General features: G+C 37.5%; 1 protein-coding gene across 4 annotated transcripts in view; it reads left to right on the forward strand.

Moving 5' to 3' along the window:
• Window positions 1-25,524, forward strand: part of COG6 (component of oligomeric golgi complex 6) — an 88,897-nt gene that overhangs the window by 20,506 nt on the left and 42,867 nt on the right. For all 4 annotated transcript variants that reach the window (XM_045474920.1, XM_045474918.1, XM_045474925.1 and 1 more), the window contains exons 5-13: window positions 4,892-5,003; window positions 6,702-6,784; window positions 7,155-7,225; window positions 8,887-8,980; window positions 12,607-12,735; window positions 12,814-12,905; window positions 14,387-14,451; window positions 17,175-17,266; window positions 23,179-23,296. In XM_045474920.1, coding sequence (XP_045330876.1) covers window positions 4,892-5,003; window positions 6,702-6,784; window positions 7,155-7,225; window positions 8,887-8,980; window positions 12,607-12,735; window positions 12,814-12,905; window positions 14,387-14,451; window positions 17,175-17,266; window positions 23,179-23,296 — 856 coding nt within the window. The remainder of the gene's footprint in view (window positions 1-4,891; window positions 5,004-6,701; window positions 6,785-7,154; window positions 7,226-8,886; window positions 8,981-12,606; window positions 12,736-12,813; window positions 12,906-14,386; window positions 14,452-17,174; window positions 17,267-23,178; window positions 23,297-25,524) is intronic.

A 25,524-nucleotide genomic window follows, 5' to 3' on the forward strand; every position in this document is an offset into this window, starting at 1 on the left:
CATTTTCGTTTGTTTCCATATATTTTTTAATTTCTTCTCTAATTGCCTGGTTGACCCACTCATTCGTTAGTAGGGTGGGTGCTTTTGGAGGTTTTCCAGACTTTTTTCTGTGGTTGATTTCAAGCTTCATAGCATTGTGGTCTGAAAGTATGCATGGTATAATTTCAATTCTGGTAAACTTATGAAGGGCTGTTTTGTGACCCAGTATATGATCTATCTTGGAGAATGTTCCATGTGCACTCGAGAAGAAAGTATATTCTGTTGCTTTGGGATGCAGAGTTCTAAATATATCTGTCAAGTCCATCTGATCCAATGTTTCATTCAGGGCCCTTGTTTCTTTATTGATCGTGTGTCTAGATGATCTATCCATTTCTGTAAGTGGGGTGTTAAAGTCCCCTGCAATTACCACATTCTTATCAATAAGGTTGCTTATGTTTATGAGTAGTTGTTTTATATATTTGGGGGCTCCGGTATTCGGTGCATAGACATTTATAATTGTTAGCTCTTCCTGATGGATAGACCCTGTAACTATTATATAATGTCCTTCTTCATCTCTTGTTACAGCCTTTAATTTAAAGTCTAGTTTGTCTGATATAGGTATGGCTACTCCAGCTTTCTTTTGGCTTCCAGTAGCATGATAAATAGTTCTCCATCCCCTCACTCTCAATCTAAAGGTGTCCTCAGGTCTAAAATGAGTCTCTTGTAGACAGCAAATAGATGGGTCTTGTTTTTTTATCCATTCTGATACCCTATGTCTTTTGGTTGGCGCATTTAATCCATTTACATTCAGTGTTATTATAGAAAGATGCGGGTTTAGAGTCATTGTGATGTCTGTATGTTTTATGCTTGTAGTGATGTCTCTGGTACTTTGTCTTACAGGGTCCCCCTTAGGATTTCTTGTAGGGCTGGTTTAGTGGTGACAAATTCCTTCAGTTTTTGTTTGTTTGGGAAGACCTTTATCTCTCCTTCTATTCTAAATGACAGACTTGCTGGATAAAGGATTCTCGGCTGCATATTTTTTCTGTCTAGCACACTGAAAATCTCGTGCCAATTCTTTCTGGCCTGCCAAGTTTCAAAAGAGAGATCAGTCACGAGTCTTATAGGTCTCCCTTTATATGTGAGGGCACGTTTACCCCTTGCTGCTTTCAGAATTTTCTCTTTATCCTTGTATTTTGCCAGTTTCACTATGATATGTCGTGCAGAAGATCGATTCAAGTTACGCCTGAAGGGAGTTCTCTGTGCCTCTTGGATTTCAATGCCTTTTTCCTTCCCCAGTTCAGGGAAGTTCTCAGCTATTATTTCTTCAAGTACCCCTTTAGCACCTTTCCCTCTCTCTTCCTCCTCTGGGATACCAATTATGCGTATATTATTTCTTTTTAGTGTATCACTTAGTTCTCTAATTTTCCCCTCATACTCCTGGATTTTTTTATCTCTTTTTTTCTCAGCTTCCTCTTTTTCCATAACTTTATCTTCTAGTTCACCTATTCTCTCCTCTGCCTCTTCAAGCCGAGCCGTGGTGGTTTCTATTTTGTTTTGCATTTCATTTAAAGCGTTTTTCAGCTCCTCGTGACTGTTCCTTAGTCCCTTGATCTCTGTAGCAAGAGATTCTCTGCTGTCCTCTATACTGTTTTCAAGCCCGGCGATTAATTTTATGACTATTATTCTAAATTCACTTTCTGTTATATTATTTAAATCCTTTTTGATCAGCTCATTAGCTGTTGTTATTTCCTGGAGATTCTTCTGAGGGGAATTCTTCCGCTTGGTCATTTTGGATAGTCCCTGGAGTGGTGAGGACCTGCAGGGCACTTCCCCTGTGCTGTGGTGTATAACTGGAGTTGGTGGGCGGAGTCGCAGTCAGACCTGATGTCTGCCCCCGGCCCACCACTGGGGCCACAGTCAGACTGGTGTGTGCCTTCTCTTCCCCTCTCCTAGGGGCGGGATTCACTGTGGGGTGGCGTGGCCCATCTGGGCTACTTGCACACTGCCAGGCTTGTGATGCTGGGGATCTGGCGTATTAGCTGGGGTGGGTAGGCAAGGTGCACAGGGGCAGGAGGGGCAGGCTTAGCTCGCTTCTCCTTAGGTGATCCACTTCAGGAGGGGCCCTGTGGCCGCGGGAGGGAGTCAGATCCGCTGCCGGAGGTTTGGCTCCTCCGCAGAAGCACAGAGTTGGGTGTTTGTGCGGAGCGAGGAAGTTCCCTGGCAGGAACTGGTTCTCTTTGGGATTTTGGCTGGGGGATGGGCGGGGGAGATGGCGCTGGCGAGCGCCTTTGTTCCCCACCAAACTGAGCTCTGTCGTCCGGGGGCTCAGCAGCTCTCCCTCCCTTTGTCCTCCAGCCTTCCCGCTTTCTGAGCAGAGCTGTTAACTTATGACCTCCCAGACGGTAAGTCGCGCTTGCTGTCGGAACACAGTCCGTCAGGCCCCTCCGCTTTTGCAAGCCAGACTCCGGGGCTCTGCTTGGCCGGGGAGCCGCCCCTCCGCCCTGGCTCCCTCCCGCCAGTCCATGGAGCATGCACCGCCTCGCCGCCCTTCCTACCCTCTTCCGTGGGCCTCTCGTCTGCGCTTGGCTCCGGCGACTCCGTTCTGCTAATCCTCTGGCGGTTTTCTGGGTTATTTAGGCAGGTGTAGCTGGAATCTAATTGATCAGCAGGACGCGCGGTGAGCCCAGCGTCCTCCTACGCCGCCATCTTCAGACTAGTCCTAAACTTTTTTTTCAGTCTGTTTATTTTAAATATTTAAGTAATTTGTGAATACATGTCCTGAAAATTCATTTATGGGTGTGTATATATATTTTTTAAAAACTCGATGTTGTTGCTCAACATATTTTTTGTGGCTTGCTTTTTGTACCTGAGAAATGCTTTATAGATCATTTTGTGTTAATAGGTCCAGATCTATCTCATATTTTTTATCTGCTGCACATTATTTCACAGTATGTATTTGCTGTGTTTATTTATGTATTATATAACATATAATACATCTCCAAGTGATTACAGTGATTACATGAACACATCCCAAAGAGGCTGTAATTTATAATAGCCATTTATATGTTTTGTATTAACATTTATTTCATATGATTTTATTTAGATATTAAAAACTCTCCAGAACATACCATATTTCAGTTGTGATATAAGATGAAGGCAAGGTCTGATATGTATCTTTTGTCACACCAGACCCTGGCTTAGGGCTTTTATATATTGTAGGTCCCTGTTAGTGTTCTTACATTGCACAGATACTCCCAAACCAAATGATTGGACTATATGAGAGTAACTGTCTATCAGAAAGGTTGTGCAGTTTTACCTGGGAAGAATATATAGGGTGAAAGCAAAGAGTAATATGATTTTAAAAATATATTACAGTGTATTTCATCATTACTTTAAAAGTTGTCATCTTGAGATACCAAACCCTTGTTTTAGCAATATGACCATTAAACATATTTTTGGACCAAATCTTTTGTAGAGATAGAGCCTCTGGCTTAAAGTCTTTTTATTTCATGGCTTTTATGTCTGTGTGTGTGTGTGTGTGTGTGTACATACATACTAGTCAAAACTACTATCTGGAATGAAATTAAATAATTAAGAAGTATGATCAAGATACGTAATACTAGATTTGGTTAAAGCAAAAGTAAGTTATAAACTAAAGAAATTTGTTTCCTTTGTGCCCAGTAAATTGACTCTAGAGATAGATCTGAAAGAAGCTCTGGAAAGGTTTCAGTAAAAATGATTAATCTAAATAATCTCGAGGAATTTTATGAATTATAATTATTTTAAATCCTGTGTGGTAACGATTGGAGCTTTAACACTATAAAACAAAACCCGATAAAGTAACTTTTTGATATCCATAAGATGATTAAGGGCGTATGCCATTCATCTGTGTAGATTTAATTACACTATTTACATTATCATTTGAGATCATCAGAATGTTACTGCCACCTAGAGGACTTTTCCTTTCTAACTTGCTATATTATTTCAGAGCATTTGACTTTGACTTTAGAACCCCAAGCATACCAACAAAACAAATATGGCAGATGCATTGTACTGTCTGCACATAGAATGTTGATGTTTATTTTGTCCACTCTCATTTGAGTATTATTAAGTTGTGGAATATTACTGCCTTGTGAATACTGCTGGTGAAACCCAATTTTATTTGTATATCTTTAAATCTAAGATGGAAAAGCCAGGAATGGTGAATTTCTGCTCAGGACTTGGCCTTTAGACGGGGATGCGGCTCGGGCCTTCAGGTCACATTCCAAATAAGAGTGTGCCTTTCCTTAATTGTCAACCTGGTCTACATAGGTTGCATTCACATAATGTAACTGAAGACTCTTGTATTACCATAGTATGCAGAAAAAGTGTGAAGACAAAAGTGGATTGCTCTATGGATTTATGAGGAATTGGTAAATGAGTTCTTCTGTTTCTAATCGAAAGTTAAAAAATAAGAAACATGACTTTTGGTTGCTGTGCACTTCATGTGAAAACTTCAGAGGCTTAGGATTTTTTAGTGATTGAAAAGAAATTAGTTGAAAACGGCCATATTTCTCTCCTGTAAGACAACATTGGTACTACCAGATGAACAATTCAAGTACATGTAAGTGGCTGAGAACTTGTTACGCAGGGACCATTTGTAAACTCATTTCTTCTTTTGCATGATGGTTAACTCGTTTTACTGTGTGTAGGTATCTGAGGTAGAACAATATCAGGTAATTTTGTCACCTACCCGCCGGACGAGCATCTAATGTTTGAGGCAGGAATGAGGCTTTCAAAGATACTGAGACTCTTTCACATGGGTTTTAAGAAGTTATTATGTCAGAGATGTAGCTTGTTTTAAAGCTACGCAAATTCATAGCATGCTTGATTTTTTTTTTTATTGCTTGGTTGTTTTTTATTACTATTATAGTCAAAGACTAGAAATACGAGCACAAGTCGCAGATGCCTTCTTATCCAAGTTCCAGCTGACTTCTGATGAGATGGGTCTCCTCCGAGGTACCAGAGAAGGACCTATAACCGAGGTATGTTGCTCTCTTACAATCATTTAAAGCATAGCAGATAATGATTTATAGATAAGTCACTCGTTTTAAGGCTTTATTTTCCCATCACAGAAGTTTTATTTAAAATATTTTTTTAAGTTTAGAAACTAAGATACATGTTTTAAATTACCTTAATTTGGTTTTGTGTGTGTGTGTGTGTGTGTGTATTTTTTTCAAAGCAATATGTATAATTTTTTATTTGAGAAATCGAAGAGTGTCAATTTTTTAAAAAAATCTTCATCACCTTTTCACTCCTTCCTGTCAACCATTGTCCATTGTCAACCATTTTCAACCTTATTAATTGCTTCTTTTCTAAATTCTGTATCCTGGATCCGTAGATTTAAGAAAGAAAAAAAAAAAGGTTTGATTATCTGTTTCCTATTTTCTGTTGGTTTCCAGTCATGAAATATGAGATTTTAGTCTCTTAACCCTGCCTTCTCCTGCACACATACAGGTTCTCTTTCCTTCCTACCTCACAGTACAGTTTTATGACATTTTCTCTTTTCATTACAGTAGCATTGAAGTGATTACACGTTTCTTCCTTTATAACTTTTTGTCTTTCCTGGAATTTGAAATTCCTTATCTTTTCACCAAATTAGCTTCTGAATCGATGCCCTTCTTTCCAAACTGACACACAACTCTAAAACCTCTCAAAGTGCCAATTAACTGGGTAGACTTTTGTTTCTTTGTTTTTTCCTGAAGACATTCACTGTCTCCAGAAAGGAATCTTTCAGTTTCCTAACTGGGAGGAGCTATCCACCTAAGACACTTGTCATCCCTCTAGGGTCTGATGGCAGGAAGAGTTCTCAAAGGGTGGGTGTGACGTACTGGGCTGCTCTCCAGCGATGTCACCGCTTCTTACTGCCAGGCTAGAGTGGACCCAGTCATCTAGGAGTAAGGAGTTAAGTAGGTCGAGAATGGGTTTGTACTTTCCTTATTGGCGTTTATTGCCCTTGTAGATTGTGGAACTTTGCACATATGAAATATTTGGCATCTGACCTTTTCTCCACTTAGCAGAAATTGTCAACAGTATTGGAGGAGATTTTTTTTTTATTTCATTCATCAAAGAAAAATAACTCATTCATTATTTTCATGATTGGAACACCATGACTGTATGGAAACGAAGGCTTCAATGCCTCTTTCTAAAAGGCAAAAAAATCTTGGAGTTCAGCATCAGTCAGCTCCTCTATTATCTGTGAGCAGCTTTTACGTATCCAGCTTTACATTCTACTCTTGGATTAGGGGGCAAGAACAGGTATATAAAAGCTAATGTAAAACATCATCTTCAGTGTTAACAAAGCTATGCTTTCTTATTAAGTCATAAGGTATGTCATATGTAGCATGTTTTCCTTTCCTTATGTAGTAATCTTCAGGGGTGCCTTCTCTATTACTAGACTATGCATTTCTTGAGGGACAGCAGTTGTTGTCTTTATAAATTTTGTGTTCCTGGCAACTAACATACTATTTGGCACGTAGTCGACATTGAATTAACATATGTTTTAAAAGAAGTATCTGTTGCACTTCCGATAAAAATTTAGAGAAAATTGTGGTCAGTATAGAAGCACTTCATTAGAGTAAGTGAAAGAATTTGTTTTTCCCTTGTAGTGACATTTCAATTTAGAGTAATGTAATTTCACCAGAAAACCTGGACATTTTAAAGTTGCGTTTTTAATTTTAAAGGATTTTTTCAAGGCACTGGGAAGAGTAAAACAGATTCATAATGATGTTAAAGTTCTCTTACGTACAAACCAACAAACAGCAGGGTGAGTGAACTTTTCGCTTCATAATTGCATTTCCTCTTACATCTCGCAAATTTTAAAGACATTCTAGGTTCTTTCTGAAATTATATGACATATTGTGAAATAGGAATTTAATTTCTATGTATCTTTGGATAAGGAGGGAGTTATACCCTGATACATTTAGAATAAAACAGTACTTGGATACCTAAGTGATGCTATTAAAATTTGACAACATTTATTTAATTATAAAAAAGTTATCAAAAAATCCTTCCATAAAATGATAAAAAGTTATATGCTTTAACCAAAATGTGCTGTACTTAAGCAAAATAATTAAGTTTTTAGATGTAACTATTGTTTAAAACTTCAAATTAAAATAAATCTTTAATTTTCTTAGTTTAGAAATTATGGAACAGATGGCCTTGCTTCAAGAAACAGCTTATGAAAGACTTTATCGATGGGCTCAAAGTAAGTGATTTCTTTCATGTGGTCTAGATTTATAAATATTAGTTTTCAATTTAGTTATTTCATCTGACCTTTGAGATCATATTTGGGTCTTAGTAATCAGAAAGTATTTTTAAAAAGAAAAACGTGGGGGTGCCTGTGTGGCTCAGTGGTTAAGTGTCGTGACTCTTGATTTCAGCTCAGGTCATGATCTCACAGTTCAGAGTTCGAGCTTTATATCACGCTGCACTCAAAGCCTGCTTGGGATTCTCTTTCTTTCTCTCTGTCTGTCTCTTTCAAAAATAAAGAAACTTAAAAAAAAGAGAAAGAAAAATGAGTTTTACTTTTGAACATATTGTGTTTGTGTTTGTATCACGAGTATTTGCCATCATTCAAGCTCTATGTATGATTAAGGATGGTAATAAAAAAAAAAGGTCATTACTTCTAAAGTCATTAAGTAATTGTTTTATACGTGGTGAATTGCTATTCTATCGTTGCTGTAACAAATCATCAGAAACTTAATGGCTTCAAACAACACAAATTATTACCCTGTAGTTCTGCAGGTCAGAAATCAGACATGTTTCTCACCACACTAAAAGTGCTTAGCACAGCTGCAGTCATTTCTGGAGGCTCTGGGAAGGTTCAGTGTCTGTGCTCATTCAGTTTGTGGGCATAATTTAGTAACTTGAGTCTGTAGGACCAACTGAGGTATGTTTCCTTGCTGGCTGTGACTGAGGCCTTTTCCCAGTTCTAGAGGCTGCCTACAGTCTTTGGTTTGTGGCCTCTTCCTCTGTCAGTATTTTTTGTTTATTTATTTATTATTATGTTTTTAATGTTTATTTTTGAGAGAGAGGAAGACAGATGTGAGTGGGGGCAGGGCAGAGAGAGAGAGAGAGTGACACAATCCGAAGCAGGCTCCAGGCTCTGAGCTGTCAGCACAGAGCCCCATGTGGGGCCAGAACTCACGAACCGCAGGATCATGACCTGAGCCAAAGTTGGACGCTTAACCGACTGAGCCACCCAGGTGCCCCTACTTATTTACTTTTCTAAAGTTTATTTATTTTGAGAGAGAAAAAGAGAGCGTAAGTGAGTGAGGGAGGAGCAGAGAGAGGGAGAAGAAGAAAGAGAATCCTAAGCAGGCTCCACTCTGTCAGAGCAGAGCCAGACGCAGGACTCGATCTCACGAACCATGAGATCATGACCTGAGCTGAAACGAAGAGTCGGATGTGTAACCACTGAGCTGCTCTGGTGTCCCATCATAAAATAGTTTTTGATTGGCATATTCTCTAAGTTTTTCCAAGCATTTTTTTTTTTTTTTTAAGAGTTTTTTTTTTTTTTTTTTTTTTTAATTTTTTTTTTTTCAACGTTTATTTATTTTTGGGACAGAGAGAGACAGAGCATGAACGGGGGAGGGGCAGAGAGAGAGGGAGACACAGAATCGGAAACAGGCTCCAGGCTCTGAGCCATCAGCCCAGAGCCCGACGCAGGGCTCGAACTCACGGACCGCAAGATCGTGACCTGGCTGAAGTCGGACGCTTAACCGACTGCGCCACCCAGGCGCCCCTCCAAGCATTTTTTTAATGTAATATCTGCTACAGAATTTAGACTGTGGGTACACAATGGATATAATAAAGACCAAATTTTAATTTAACAGGTGCTGTAATCACACGGTAACTGTTTTCCAGGTGAATGCAGAACATTGACGCAGGAATCATGTGACATATCTCCAGTATTAACTCAGGCAATGGAAGCCCTGCAGGATAGACCTGTCTTATATAAGTTGGTGACTTTTTCTTAATTAAAAAAAATAAATCTACTTTTTCTTGGATGATTTATGCTAGCTTTCAGTATTATCAAATTGATATACGATAGTTTAGTTTCAGTAATAAAATAATTTATTTAAAGTGATGCTTTTACCTGATATGTGTGTTGTTGGGGCATCAGCTCATTTGTGTATTGTGTATTATAGAATGCAGTTTGGAGGGAAAAAGCAAGGTGTCCCTACGTCTAGACTGCCCCTTATGTATGTAGAGGTAAGGGCTTTCCCCATCCTGTCATCTCACTGACTACCTTAGAATTGTATGAAGCTAAAACTCCTCTGTCAACCTGGCCCTGGGGAGAAGGAGGTCAGAAATATAACTTCCCCCAAATGAAAAAAGAACATTTAAAATCAAGATTCCATTAATAGGATTCAAGAAAAGAAAGAATTCACGTCTTTCATTCTGTAAGTTATGCCAGCTAAGAGATCTATGATGATGCTTTGGGTAAGAACCCTAGGCATTATTAATTATTGACATATTTTTTATCACTCTGTATTTTAATTTTACTCTTTTATCTTTCATATAAAATGGAAGTAAATGTGTTTTTTTTATTTTTAATTTCTGCAATAATATGAAAATAGGGACACCAAGTGGGGAGTTATGCAGGAAACAAAACCAGGGAATGTGTACAGAGGCATTCATTCTTGCTCTGAGTCATGCCTTTCAGAGGCTTGTAATAGTTTTAGAGGATTTCCCCATTACTGTGCTTTCTGATTGGAACGTTGCTTAGCCTATAGTAAGTTTCCAGAACACAAGTGCTGGGACAGCTGCATGAAATAACATTCCAGTACTACTTACTGAGTACTTACTATATGTTAAGCACAGTTCTAAGTACTAGAGACACAGCATCAATAAACCTCTACCCTCAAATTGCTTTATTTTATGGGACCAGATATAAACACACCATTTTAATGACTAGATTAATTGCTACTTTAGAGTTCGTGTGTCTGTGTTCTGTGGTAGGGGAAAGGGATGAACGTTAGGGAAAGTTTCTTCTGGGAACTAGGTTTAAAGTGAGTTCTGAAGGTTAAATAGGCATTTTCCAGGAAGAAAAGGGAATTGAAAACATCCTAGGTTGAGGGAACGGCAGATGCGAAGATGTAGATTGAGAAAGAACATGGATTTTTGGGAAATTGATTGCAAAATCTTGCACCGGTTGCTGGGTTGGTAGCAAGAGCTGTACTGTAATAGCCCTGAATGTTGTGCATGGACGTATGATTAATTAATGTTCACTACTGATCATCAGCTTAGCAGGTTATAGATGTACCTTGAAATTTCTTTCCCAGCCTTGGCACTTTAAGATATTGGTGTTTGATTAGGAGAGTCTTTTAGTACTGAAAATATTTGGTATTTGATTTTAATAAAATGTTACATTGTCCACAGATTCATATTTGTTCACAAGGTTAATCTCTTTAAAAAAATTCCTTTGTGTGTTTTGGTCAGCTTACTTCTATCACGTAAATATATATTTAGTCAGTTTTGATTCTTTTTTTTTGTTTCAATGTTTATTTTTATTTTGAGAGAGAAAGAGAGAGCGAGTAGGGAAGGGGCAGAGAAAGAGGGAGAGAGAATCCTAAGCAGGCTCCATGCTGACAGTGTGGAGCCTGATGCGGGGCTTGATCTTCCAACCATGAGATCACGACCTGGGCTGAAATCAAGAGTCGGACATTGAACCGACTGAGCCACCAAGGCGTCCCTAAATTTTGATTCTTGATAAACACTTGGAAACGAGCAGTATTGTATAATAGTTTAGAAGGCGAGCTCCGAGTTAGATTTTTTGACAAGCCTCTGTACCTTTATAAACCTCAATTTCCTTAAATAAAGATAAAAATAGTGCCTATCTTACAGGGTTTTTGTGAAGATTTAAGTTAGATTGTTCACATAAGGTGCTTAGAATAATGCTTTGCTCATCACAGAATTTTAGCTATTATTTTTATTTTGAAAGGAGATAAACTGGAAAGCTGTCAAATACAGAAGGGTATATTTAGAATCCATTGTTACAGCCAGGAAAAAGCTTGAAAGGCAAAGAACAGAACTATAATAGACACGATTTATCTTGAAGAGGCACAAGCCAGGGAATAGGGGGGCAATAGTGCAGTTTGGAACATGGTAAGAGGCATTTGGAAGTTAACTTAGGAGGAAGGAAGTTTTAAAGACCAGTTGATTCCTGTAAGATGAATGCTGAAAGAGAAAGTTGGCTTTTCATTATCATTTATTTTCAAAGTGGTGGTTTCTTTAAATTTAGGAAAAAATTAACAATGTCTCATGTTAACCACCAGATGGCACTGCGTATGTACTTTAAGTAATGAGTAAAAGCTTTGGTGTCTTGAGCGTGTCTCAAATGTGTAGGTATCATGTGCCATGGTAATTATTGAAGTCCTTGGGAAGCGTTGCCATACCCAGCTTTTATTAGGTAGCTTGTAACTGGAATGCTAATGCATTATTAGCTTTTAGTAAATCAAGTATAGCCATTTTTTCATAAAGAAATTTACTATAAGTAGAAATGAATAAATTGATGTCTTCCTTCCTTTGGTAAACCTTCAGAATATAAGGTGTTAAGGAATGTAGTAATTTGCTGACTTTTAGTCATTCTTTATGTATTTGATCCATTTATTAGAGGCTTTTACACTATTCTTTTAATTTGTTTTGGACCCGGATCTTTCATCTTTTAATTTAATTTTTGACCCGGATCTTTCATCTTTTAATTTACTTTTTGACCGGAATTTTTCTTTTTTTTGCTATAGCCCTAGCTAAAAAAATGGGGATTTTAACTTTTAATTTTAACCAGAGGCATTTTAGGATATTTAAATAATTCTAACATTCACCTTTATAAAGTTTCATTTTGAATACTTTTTTTTTCCATTTTGAATTTTTGACCTTTGTTGGGAAATAATCTCTTTTAAGTCAAAGAAATGTTCCTCTCTCTCGGGGAAAAGGTGTTTCACATATATAGATGTCATTGAAGGTTCATTGTAACTCATGCTGGTTTTGCTTCAAGTTATGTCTATTATTAAAGGGAGATTAACATTAATATTAATGTGTATGTATATTTCATATAATTATACGGATCAGAGTCTAGTGTTTGTCAGGCTTGATAAGTCCCCTCGCCCCTATTTAAATTGCCAGTGAATTCACTGGTTTCTAATATAACTTGTGGTCAGAGTGAATAGCCCTAGAAACAGAAGTTACATTGCTTCTGTTTATTGGGACAGATTGGGTCCTGAGGATGAGGATTAGTTTTACGTATTTGAGAAGTTAAAAGTTTGTGAATTTTGTGCTGTAAGTAGTCATTTAATCAGAAGTCATTTCATAGAATTCGTGATCATTTAAAGGAATGCATTCTTTACACTAAACATATTTATAATCTAAGAGCATGAGGGGAGAAAAATCAAAGCATTTTGATTCTAATTTGTTTTAAAAAGATAGAAAGTGATCGCAAGGTAATTGTGCACAACAGTATTTATTGCTTGAGAGCGTTGTGTAAAGAAGCTGAGACAAGCTGCTTATCTCAGAAACTGCATGGATAGTTCGATGTAACCATCAGAAAGAAACACCTCTGGTTCTCCAATAACTTGTTTCTCCCAGGTATACCTTGGATGAATTTGGAACAGCCAGGAGAAGTACCGTTGTTCGTGGATTTATTGATGCTCTTACGAGAGGGGGCCCGGGAGGCACGCCAAGACCCATTGAAATGCACTCCCATGACCCCTTGAGGTATCGTAATCAGACAGTGTTGGGATTTTTGAGGCTTTTCTGAAGGAAATCTTTACTAACATTTAGTTTCTGCATTAGATACGTGGGAGATATGTTGGCTTGGCTCCATCAGGCGACCGCTTCTGAAAAAGAACATCTTGAAGCTCTCTTAAAGCATGTAACTCTGCAAGGTGGGTCCTCCAGTTGTTAATTGCTGACATCTAAATAGAGACAATAACACAAGACTTCTCGAAATCTGTCATCTTCACAAAGATAAGCTCTTCACCCCTCAGTGGCACAGTAAGCGCCCTAATTAGTTTTCCTCTGGTTTCTCCCCTCTCCTGCTAATAGACTTCTGTCCTCCATCACCTTCCTGTCACACAGCTGTGCACACTTGTGCTCTGGTCCCTGTGACCTTCCCTATCAGGCCTAGACTCCTCTGCCTGACTTTTAAGACCCTTCTGGTGCGTGTAACACACATGGTCTCAGACGTCCACATCACACTTTAAAGTGAGAGGTGGTATATCCTCCTTTTATATGTGTGACCAAGTGTCTGGTTTAAGGTCGTTATAAGTCTCTCATTTCTTCCTACCACCCAGCCCCTTTATTCATTCTCATGTGACTGTTGTAGTTTTTTGAATAATTACCCATGTAGTACTTTATGTACTTAAAATTTTGGTCTTGATTTCAAGGAAGAAACTGCTGATGTGTGGTTGTTACAGAATTTCACGTCTTCTTAATGGCGATTACCTTAAGATGCCTGTTGTTAGAGTTTGAGGGATAAATGGAAAATTAAGGTACTCTGTTTCTGATAGGAAGTGAAGAGGACTATTGTGACTTTGTCGCACTGGTCAGCCCCGAGCCACTCTGGCTCAGATCCTGATCTGCAGGAGAGGCTAGTGTGCAAATCGGGGAGGGTACTTACCGGCTTGTTTTTCTCGCTCTTTGAAATTCAAATTAGACTCAGTGGGTATGCTGGATTGGCACAAGGTCTGCACTTTTTAAAGTGGGTTTCTGTTATCCTAATTACCTAGTTTAAAATAATGTATTTCTTAAAAGATGTTTTGGTAAAGTGTATCTGAGAGGCAATGTGAAGAGGTTGGAAGAAAATAGATCGGAGTTGGATGAAATAGGTTATTCTTTGAGAATGACTTAATTCTTCTAGGCCTCAGTTTCTCCATCTGAAAAAAAAAGTCAGTCACAAGCAGTAAATGTCAAGTACCCAGGAGCTTGGCAAATAGTCAATATTTAGTAAATGTCAGTTTTCCCCTTAGGTTACAAGGTGTGCTTTCCATTTTTACATCTCAGCTTCTGTGCTCAGCACCCCTGCCCAGAATAAGGCGTTTGTAGAGCAGACGCTAATACATCTTTATATCACTTCCTTCAATTAATATGTTTCCCAGTCATTTTTTTCCTGTGACTCATACATTTATTCTTTTTCACAAAGAAGTTGTTCATTTTATTAATCAGCAGTGAAATAAATTAACCAGGTTCTGGACCCAAATATTAACATAATTGATAATGTCCTAAAAGACATTCAACTTAATAAAATATTGTTATGTTATTTTAAATGTTTGTTATTAGTGTCATTAATCATATACATTATTGTTCGCGTTTTGAACTTATGCGTAATATGGAAAAAACATTTTAGTTATGCTATAATTAATTGTAGGTGTTGAAGAAAATATTCAGGAAGTTGTTGGGCATATTACTGAGGGTGTGTGCAGGCCTCTGAAGGTAAATATTTTGCTTTTATATATGTTATATGGTATCTGGATAAATTATTGCCTTATTCCTATGAGTTTAAAAATAACTTCACAGCTGGAAATCAAGCTATAATTTTCTCAAATTAACACATTAGTGTAGGATTGTAAAATACATTTAAAAATAATCATTATCAAGGCACCTGGGTGGCTCAATCGGTTAAGCATCCAACTTCAGCTTGATCGTGATCACGGTCATGATCTCATGGTTCACAGGTTCAAGCCCCATGTCGGGCTCTGTGCTGACAGCTCAGAGCCTGGAGCCTGCTTCGGATTCTGTGTCTCCGCCTCTCTCCGCACTTCCCCTGCTTGTGCTCTGTCTCTGTCTCTCTCAAAAATAAACAAAAATTAAAAAAAAAAAAAAAAGAATTAATGTACTGAATCTTTGTTTTCCAAGTCTACAGGTGGTAAGATGATGCTTCTTTTTATATGACTGTTCTGGGTTGCAAAGCGATTACTAGCTAACATTTGAATTTTACCTTTCTTAATAAAAACTTATGATATGCTCAGACCTTCATACATTATGGTGGGTTCTATGAAAATAAGTTCATATACAAAGATAAATGGCATGGAAAATAGAGCTGAATGCTGTGTTGCATGGTACAGAAATAGTGCCCTCAGATTGCTGATGTGTACTGGGGAACAAACGTCTACTCCAAGCAGCCATCTATGATGTTAAGACAAAGGTTTGTTATTATCCCTTTCAGTCCTGCCTCCTCCTTTTGTCCCCTCCCCATAAACACAGATTCTCTCCATCTTTCTCTTGCTTTCTGACTCTTGCTTCGCTACAGCTCTCTCTCTGGCACTGGAATGGAGAGCCGCCATTGGGTCTTTTATCTCCTCCCAAGATTGTTGTCCAACTGCCTGTGGCCCCTTTGGCTACTTTTAATTTCTGCCTTTATCATCTCTGCCACTTCCGATACAGTTACAGTTTCTTGAGTGTTTATTATGTGCCAGGGACAGTTGGAAGCATGTTATGTCTGAGCCATTCTTCCCGTCACTGCTGTTCAGCTTTGCTAATAATGCTTGTTTTTCTCCAGCGCCTTCTACTTTCTAGTTGGTTCCTGCTGCCACCACCTCCATAGTCTCTTTCAGCCTTTGTACATTTGTGTTTTTCTCTCATCGCCTGTTGTTTTTCCTGGGACTGTTGGCCTTTGCTGAAAATGGTGGTCCTCTTATGTCACCCTCAGAAAACTGTGTGGCAAACAACCTTCGTGTATTGTACGTAAATCCCCTGATTTTTCAGCCTTTCTCTGTTCTTTTCATTGTAGCTGAAAGGATGCTACTTTCCCGCAGAACCTTTGTTTGTGTGTGAAAAGAGGCAGAACTGGGTTTGTTTCCTCTTCCTTCCTCTGTGTCTTCCCTCTTTTCCTTCCCTTTTTCCCCTCCCTCTTCCTCCTTTCTCACTTGCTTGACAGAGTTGGCGTAAAGAGTATTTTTTTGATGCCTGAACATTTTTGGAGAGACTTTGCCAGATAGCTAAGATGCTGTTACAAATCTACTAGAGAAGAGCTGTCTATCTACAATTAGCATCTATTATATTTTGTCCTGATAATTACATTAACATTCAGAAAATATCACTTATTGATATATCATTTAAATCACTATTGAGGCAGGCCTTGGACCTAGAAAGAAATTGTAATGTGTAAATCGTGGTTTTTAAATTCGCATGCTGTTCACAATTTATAATATTGTGTTAGTTAGCTCATCTACTAATGTCTAATGCCAAAAGATGTATAAATTTCATAAACATATTAATGTAAAGGTCATTTAATTTCTGTAATCTGAGAGGTTTTTGTATGCTCACATACATACATTTATAAATCTATTTTAGCAAATCACATATGTTGGCATTATGACATATTCCAGAATCTAAGTACAGAGAAACTTCAGTTTTCAAAAGCATGTATTAAGCATCTGTTGTGTATGTACTGTTCTCCCAGATGCTGTGGAGATGTAAAAGCAGCAGAAAACAAATACAAGGTCTGTGTTTAGAATCTAGTTAGGAAACAGGAAGACACAATGTAAGCAGCGGCTTAAGAGCAGATACAATATGTAAGGAAGTGCATCCCGGTGTAATTTAGCTTGCATTCATTAATTAGGGAATATAAAGGGAATGTAAGGGATGGAATTTAATTAAAGATCCCTAGTAGTTAACCTTAAGACAGATCGAGTTAACTTTGAACTAGATCTGGTATTGCCCTGGTAGTCGTAATTAGACATACATGTTGGTGCTAATTTAAAAAAGGAAATTCGGTATAATAGTTTGAAGATAAGAATTCTTTAATTTTTTTTTTTCTGAATAGTTGAGGATAGAGCAGTATTTGCACTGATAATCTGCTCTTAGGGAGGTAACAGCTGATTTGCAAATAGTGCTGAACTAAATTCCATTATATACTGGTAAAAAACCTCACAATGACCTCCTCATGTATTGGTTATTTTGGTAGCGACTGCCTTCAAGCCAAATTCTGTAGGTAAAGGATTTTTTTTTTTTTTTTGGTAGAGTATATCTGTGTTAAAATATTTCTGTTATTCTACTATCCCTTATAATTTAATATTCAGAGATTACTTAGAAGGAATTTTGTGATTTCTACAGAATTAAATTTTGTCTTTTTAAAATGCTGTTAAACCACATGTGATTGTAGAATGAAAATTACACCTTTAAGAAATGTTTAATTTTTTTTCACGTTTTCACAGGTTCGAATTGAACAAGTAATAGTTGCTGAACCTGGGGCAGTTTTGTTATATAAAATTTCTAACCTCCTCAAATTTTACCATCATACAATCAGGTAAGTGGAATGGTTAAATGTGCTTGTTAGACCCTCTGTGATACGTTATTTCAGGTAGAAACACAGTATAAGGTTTTGGTTTTGTTTGCTTTCACCATTTGTTTGACTAAATATAAACCAGCAGAACCTCCACACCTTATGAATCATTATGTGTGTGTTGTTTGTGCTGTATTTTGAGGTCCGCCGTTTCTTTTCCCTTTCTTCCCCAAACATAAGTGTACGCACGCACACACACACAGCCTGTATAGCAGTATAAGTTTGTAGTGTGAGTATTTTTTTAGTTCTTCTGCATTAGTAAAAGAGGTCCATGGTACCTACAGTAATTATACATTACACTCAAAATAGAGCACAATAAGTGAAGTGTCCTATTCTGGGTATAAATAATGTAAGTTTTTTTTTTAACATTTAGTTTTCTATTAATGATAAAACAGAACTATAGCTTTGTCTGCTTTCAGTAAAAGCTACTTTATCTGATTAGGAAGCACTTATTTTCTCTATAATTTGATCTTTGACTCCAAAAGATTCATTTATCTTCACTTTGCAGCGATGGTATACACTTGAGCTTTATTATAAATGTCATTGTAAGACCATATTCCGTGTCTTGTGTTCCATGTAGTTGTGTTAAAACAATGACCTTTCACACTATATTTTGGATAGTTTCCATTATTAGTCCATTAAAAATGATTTAACAATTATTCTTCATCCAGTATGTTAGTATCAGGAACAGAAGTCCAATTGTTAAAATCCAGGGGTTATTATAACTAATAGGAGAGGTGCAGGGATCTCTAGTTAAGGAAGCACCAAAAGACTATGGTGGTGACGTTCCCTACCTTCTAGTAGCTGAGACTAGCCACCCAGAACTTCACACTTAAGAGATGAAATTCACATGCTATTAGTAAATTAAAAAAAAAAAATTTTTTTAACATTTATTCATTTTTTGAGAGACAGAGAGAGAGCGCAAGTGGGGGAGGGGCAGAGAGAGGGAGACACAGAATCTGAAGCAGGCTCCAGGCTCTGAGTTGTCAGCACAGAGCCTGATGTGGGGCTCGCACTCACGGACCACAAGATCATGACTTGAGCCAAAGTCGGACGCTTAACTGACTGAGCCACCAAGGCACCCCGGTAAATTTTTAAACAAAACCAACAAGCCACAGGCTATATATAACTAATCAGTGATAGGATTTGGGTTAGTCCTCTAACATTTTAGATATAAATTTATTACCATCATTTGCCATGACTCAGAAGCAATAAATTAGTTTCAATTGTGATGTTGTAAGCTTCCTAAAATAAGAGAATGATACGTACTTAGAAAACACAGCAGCAGCTGAAAGCAGCTAACACATAACTAATGCCGTATTAAGCAAAGGTAGTGGTAAATAATTTTTAAATTATTTATGTAGTAATACCCATGATGGTACTGAACAAAATTTATCATTTGAAGATAAAGATAACTCAGTTTCTAATACAAAGAATGCTAAGAAAAAATCATTTGGATTCTGAAGGTAATATATTTATTAGACTCTGAGAATTATAATTTTTCTATCTTTGAAGATGATGACTTTGAGGATGACAGTTGGATCTTTTGATCATTTTTTTCCATGTACTTTTTTTACTTTTACTTGTTCACATATTTCCTCATTTAGTCAATTAAAAAATTGATTGCAGACGTCAGTCTACTAGATGCTAAAGATATGGCAGTGAACAAAACCGCTTAAACTTACATTCTAATGGGGAGAAAGACAAACAAGTATAAAATAATAATTTAGATAGTGCTAAGGACAATAAGGAGAAATAAAGCAGGATGAAGGAAACGAAGTATAGGGAGTGACCACATATGAGCAAGTGTATGTGCATGGGGCTATTTTAAAGGCCTTTTGGTGAAGGTGACATTTGAACACAGACCTGCACAGCGTGAAGGAGTCGGGCATGTAAAGGTCTTGTTGAAGAGCATCCTAGACAGGGTATTCTGGTCCTGAGGCCGGAAAAAGCTTGCATTTTACAGGACCAGAAGGAAGGCCAGTGGTTGGAATAGAGTGAATGGAAGGAGTAGGGAGGAATGAAATCAGAGAGGTAAGCAAAGGCCAGATCATGTAGGACTTTGTAGGCTATGGTGAAGATTTTGATTTTATACTGAGAGGGTTGGAGAAGATGTATGTGTGTGGGGGTGGGTGGGGATGTTTCAGTGACTTGAGCTGATTTATGATATATAAGGTGACTCTGGACACTGTGGATAATGTAGTGTACTGGGGTAAAGGGGAACAAGGTATTTAGGAAGCAGTCTGTGTTCTGAGCAGAGATGGTGATGTGTCAGAGTGATAGTCTTGGGGTGATGAAAAGTAGGGTTTCCAGAGACAATAGGAAATATATATGGACTAGGTAGGGTGAAATGTGGGGAGTCTGGGACGAATTCTTGGCTTTTGGTTTGAACAGTTAGATGGGTGGTATTGTCGTTTGCTGAGAGGGAGGATGCTGGAGAGGAACAGGTTTATGGGAGTGGGTGGGTACTGAAGAGTTCAGCTCAGTTTTGGCCGTGTGGGATTCAGCATCCCTGTGAACATGCGGTGGGATATGTTGAATGAGCAGACAACAGAGAAGTCAGGGCTGAACCTATACATCTGGTAGTTTGCAGCATATAGATGGTATTTGAAGCAACAGGACTAGGTAAGATCACTTAGCAAGTAAGTACAGATGAAGAAGAGGCCTAAGACTGAGACCTGGGGAGCTCTCATATTTAGAGGTTAGAAAGAAAAGAAACCCGCAAAGAAAATTGGGGAAAAATAGGAGACGTGCAAATTATCAAAAAAAAAAAAAAATGCCCCCTATACATTCAAACTCCCAGATGATAGATTCCATCAAGAGGCAATAGTAAATGAAGCAAAGGAAGATGCAGAATCCATGAAAACAGGGAATCCAGCATACTTTGATTACATTTCCTTACTTGTAAACCTTTTTCTCTCTGTACTTAGTAATTGCTTTGTTTTTGTATTTGCTTACTTTCCTATGTCCTGATCGCCGTTTTAGACCCCAATTTTTTTTCTTTTACTATATAATTTATCATCAAGTTAGCGTGTAGTGTATACAGTGTGCTCTTGGCTTTGGGAGCAGATTCCTGTGATACATCACTTACATACAACACCCAGTGCTTATCCCAGCAGGTGCCCTCATCAATGCCCATCACCTATTTTCTCCAGCCCCCTGCCCCTCCACCCCCATCAAACCTCAGTTTGTTCTCTGTATTTAAGAGTCTCCTATGGCTTGTCTCCTCTCTGTCCGTAACTATTTTTTTTTTCCTTCCCTTCCTCCATGGTCTTAAGTTTCTTAAATTCCACATATGAGTGAAAACATAAGATTTCTGTCTTTCTCGGACTTACTTCACTTAGCATAATACCCTCTAGTTCCATCCACATCGTTGCAAATGGCAAGATTTCATTCTTTTTCATTGCCAAGTAGTATTCCATTGTATAAATATACCACAGCTTCATCTATTCATCAGTCGATGGGCATTGGCTCTTTCCATATTGTTGAAAGTGCTGCTATAAACATTGGGGTACATGTGCCCCTGTCCTGTATCCTTTGGATAAATTCCTGGTAGTGCTTTTGCTGTAGACCCAAACCCTTAAGTGGACTCCACATTTTCTCACCGTGTAGTCAAGCACATCTGCCAATTCTTCCCAACTTCTCTCCCCTCTTCCCTTCCTACATTCCTCTTGGAACCCTCATTCTCTTCCTCCAGTCTGGACTGGTTGCTTTCTAGGCCTCCTGCAAGGCTGTGACACTGGGGTTTGTCGTCTTCATCAGCCTGCTCATTCCCTTATGTTGAATTCCCTGATGCCTCAGTTAGCTCTGAATAGTATTTACATGCCTGTAATATTGTAAACATTGAGTGTTTATTCACCAGAACCCTGTGATATAACTGTATTAGAGAGCCTGGGAAAGCTGAAGTTTGGGTATATTGTGGTGGGGGATGAGCCCATAGCAGGGCTTTTGTAAATAATACCTAAAATGGAAAAATCAAGTAATGGCAGGATAAGCATGTTGGGTATAAATATGGAGTGAAATGCAATAACCATCTGTAAGTACTTGGCCCGGTTACTGGTACCTATTGAGTACTTTGCAACCATTAGTAAATTCTAGATCTGAGTAAGTGCAAAATATGGCTGATAACTCCATTTTTTTTTTTTAAATGAATGTAAACATATGTTGTTATCTCTCCAAAGTTTTCATTAAAATATCAGTTTCTGGGCGCCTGGGCGGCTCAGTCAGTTAAGTGTCCAACTCTTGATTTCAGCTCAGGTCATAATTGATCTCATGGTTCGTGAGTTCGAGTTCTGCATCGGGCTCTCTGCTGACAGCACAGAGCCTGCTTGGGATTCTCTCTCCCTCTCTCTCTGCCCCACCCCAACTCAGTCACTCTCTTTGTCTCTCAAAATAAGTAAACATTAAAGAAATTTTTAAATATCAGTTTCTGTTTGTATCCATTCAGTTTTTTCCCCTGTTGCTTGGTATATTTTACTATTCAGAAGCATACTTATTTTTATTGTATGTATAGGCATGTGTGGGAATTTCTTTCAGTTTATTTTGGTGTTTAGCTTATACTATTTTTAATTGAAATACTTTCTTTTTTGTAAATATAGGTATTATGGCTACCTGTTTAGGAATTTGCTTTTATTTTGCTGTTTACTTTATATATATGTTTAATTTGGTTTGCCTGCATTAACTATATAAGAATCCATTCCAATTTGTTTTAGTTTCAGAATGTATTGAAGTAAATGGCATTAGTATTTGCTTTTATAACATGTCATGTGCAATATATCAGTTTTCTGTAAATTGGCTTTTTTTGTTTGTTTACTATCTATTGGTATTTACTAATGCCATATAAAAGAAATCTAAATTTCTTTTAGGTATAGTAAGATGGTATTGTGCCATTAGAAATTAGGATTTCCTACTGGATTATGGTATATTTTCACATCAACAAAAACCTTTTCTCCTAATATCAAATTTTTAAATGACTTTCAGTACATGAATTAGAATAAAATTGGGAATTGTTTTATATACAGGCTTGTTTTACATTCTAGCAAAAATGAGAAAATTCCTTAGATAGGTCTAAGAAATATCCTTGTAATAGCAAATTGAGGAGTATAGAGTGTGCTAATAATTAGATATTTTAAAATATTACAAGATGTTTCATATTCAGTCTAAATTTGCTGCTACTTAGGCAGTCGTATAAAAATTGAGAAACTTTATAATTTATATATGATGTCAGAGTTTTTTGTTTTGTTTCACTCGCCTTTTTTTAATGTTTACTTATTTTTGGGAGAGGGAGAGAGAGAGAGAGAGAAAGAGAGAGAACAAGTGGGGGAGGGGCAGAAAGAGAGAAGGACAGAAGATCCAAAGCAGGCTCTGCATTGTCAGCACACAGCCCGATGCGGGGCTCCAACTCACGAACCACAAGATCATGACCCAAGCTGAAGTCAGACACTTAACTGATTAAGCCACCCAGGCGCCCCTGGTGTGAGAGTTTTAATGGAAAGAATAAATCAGTGTTAGTAAAATTTAAATATTTTATGAATAGAGTTATTATTGATGGAATGGCTTCCTTAAAGTTAAAATTAGGTCTTGGATAATCAAGACATGCATTTACCCTAATAGAGAAAAATAGATGGATTTGCATCTTACAAGTGTTTTTCTAAAAGAGATTGTGAAACACTGGAAACATTTGTTTGTTACCTAACTCTTAAGTAAAATATCTCTGTCATTTTTATGTGAAACTAAAGTAGTTGTTTTTAATTCACAGCTTATATTCTCCATACAGACTTTTATTTTAAATCTAGATCTTTTAAGCGAATTATATTCAGTTAAAGAACTCATTGTGTCGGGCTTGTTTTGCAACCTGAAATATTCTTTGCTTTTAGTGGCATTGTTGGAAATAGTGCAACTACATTATTGACTACCATTGAAGAAATGCATTTGCTAAGCAAAAAAATATTCTTCAATAGCTTGAGTCTTCATGCAAGTAAATTAATGGACAAGGTATGTTTGGAAAATGCAGTTCTTAAACTATGTGAGTGTGAGTTTTGCACATTTAAAAATGTTTTACTGTTTTTACATTGGTAATTTTTTCCCATTCCATACAGTGTTGTTTTGAGTTCTTCCTGTGAACAATTAAATTTATTTTGAGATGGCTTTACTGGATCTGGGCTTATAGGCTGGGTTCCTGGAACAGTATAACATTGAGTCATAATTAGAGGTAGAATCTCAAGCCTTAGTTTCACTACCAGTTTTCTATAACCAAAAAGTTGTAATTAAAGCAAACTTACTATATTTAGGTCAGGGCTAAGATGACATACAGATTGGAAAACTGAAACTCTTACTGAATGTTTTTTTCTAAACAGTTTGCTTATAGTTTTACTCTCTGATGGTCCAGCTTTGTCCTTAAGAAATTTATGCTCCTTTGAGTTATATACTGCAATTAATTATGAAAATAAACAAGATAATAAAAACTCCCACCGGAAACAAATAAAGCACCACAACAAAAATCTGGTAACAAAAGTCTGAGAGTCCCAAGAGCTAGTATTTTCAACTGAGCAGTGTGTTGTGATAAGACCTTAAGGAATGGATTCACAATAAGCAAACCCTTTTTTATTTTTATTTCATTATTAAGGACTCAGGTCTTTTAAGGATGCATCACAATCAACATACTAGCTTTTTTTTTTTTTTTTTCTTTTAATCATACCACTCTATTAGTCTGGCTATGTTAGACCCAGAATTGTAATATAGAATAGTTGGTAGCATTCCAATCCTGAGTTATCTGGTCAATTTTTACATTCCTAAGTTCAGAGAAGCTTAGGAGTCTGACCTCCTGTAGGACTCAAATTCTTTTGGAAAAGCAACATGAATTTATGGACCTGGACCCACTTGTGTTTTTTTCTGTTGTATGTATTTTTGTTTATCTAAGTTTACTAGTAGTCTGTTCTTTTTTTTTTTTTTTCCTTAAGATTTTATTTATTTAGTTATTTCGTTTTCTAAACTTTTTTATCATCGAGTCAGTTAACATACAGTGTAGTCTTGGCTTCAGGAGTAGATTCCCGTGATTCATCACTTCCATACAACACCCAGTGCTCATCCCAACAAGTGCCCTCCTCAGTGCCCATCACCCATTTTCCCTACTCCTATCAACCCTGTTCTCTGTTTAAGAGACTCTTATGGTTTGCTTCTCTGTTTGTATCTTACTTTTCCTTCCCTTCCCCTATGGTCATATGTTAAGTTTCTCAGATTCCAACATATGAATGAAATCATATGATATCTGCCTTTCTCTGACTAACAGTTCTGGTTATGTATATGTTTACATGAGTTCTTACTTAAACAAAAAATTTTAAAAATAGTTCATGTGTACTTTGAACATGAACAAACATTTGCTAGCTGATGAGAGTACAGTGGCAAACAAGATTGGTTGGCCTCAGGTCGCTTCTCCTTTAGTGGAAAATAGTTAAATTAATCAGTGGTTGCCATAGAACCACATGTTTTATGAAAGACATGCGCCCAAGGTGCAATGCTAGCACAAAAGGAGAAGGAGCTTTCCAGAGAGGGAGATAGAAGGCTTAAACTTGGAAGGACGTAGAATTTAAATAGGTAGATAAGGAGGTAGACAGAGGCTATCCTAAGTAGGGGAAATAAAAAGAATGTGTAAGAGCACAAGCTGTGAGTCACCAGTAAACAAATATTTCATTGATTAAAAAATCACCTGGGGGCGCCTGCGTGGTTCAGTTGGTTAAGTGTCCAACTTCAGCTCAGGTCATGATCTCATAGTCCGTGAGTTCCAACCCTGCGTTGGGCTTTCTGCTGTCAGCACAGAGCCCGCTTCAGATCCTCTGTCCCCCTCTCTCTTTGCCTCTTCCCTGCTGCTTCTCTTTCTCTCAAAATAAATAAATTTAAATAAAAAAAAAATCATTTGGAAAGTGGTATAGCATGTAGATTAGAGAGAGACCAGGTTGCAGACAGGAAGATTATGGGAGTATCAAGGTAGTTTTTTATGAAAGTCATGATCTAAGGTAGAGATTCTAGGAACAGCCATGAAGGAACACATTCTTAAAGGGGTAAAGGTAAACCTTCAGAATTTGGTGACTGATTGAATATGGGTACATGAGAGCGAGGAACCTAAAATAATTCCTATGTTACCAACCTGGGAATATTGATAGTAATCACAAGTATCTGTAACCTGGAAAGATGGTAAAATTTACAGGATAAAGATGATATTGCTG

This window comes from Leopardus geoffroyi, chromosome A1 (assembly GCF_018350155.1).
Source record: "Leopardus geoffroyi isolate Oge1 chromosome A1, O.geoffroyi_Oge1_pat1.0, whole genome shotgun sequence".
Taxonomy (NCBI): Eukaryota; Metazoa; Chordata; class Mammalia; order Carnivora; family Felidae; genus Leopardus; species Leopardus geoffroyi.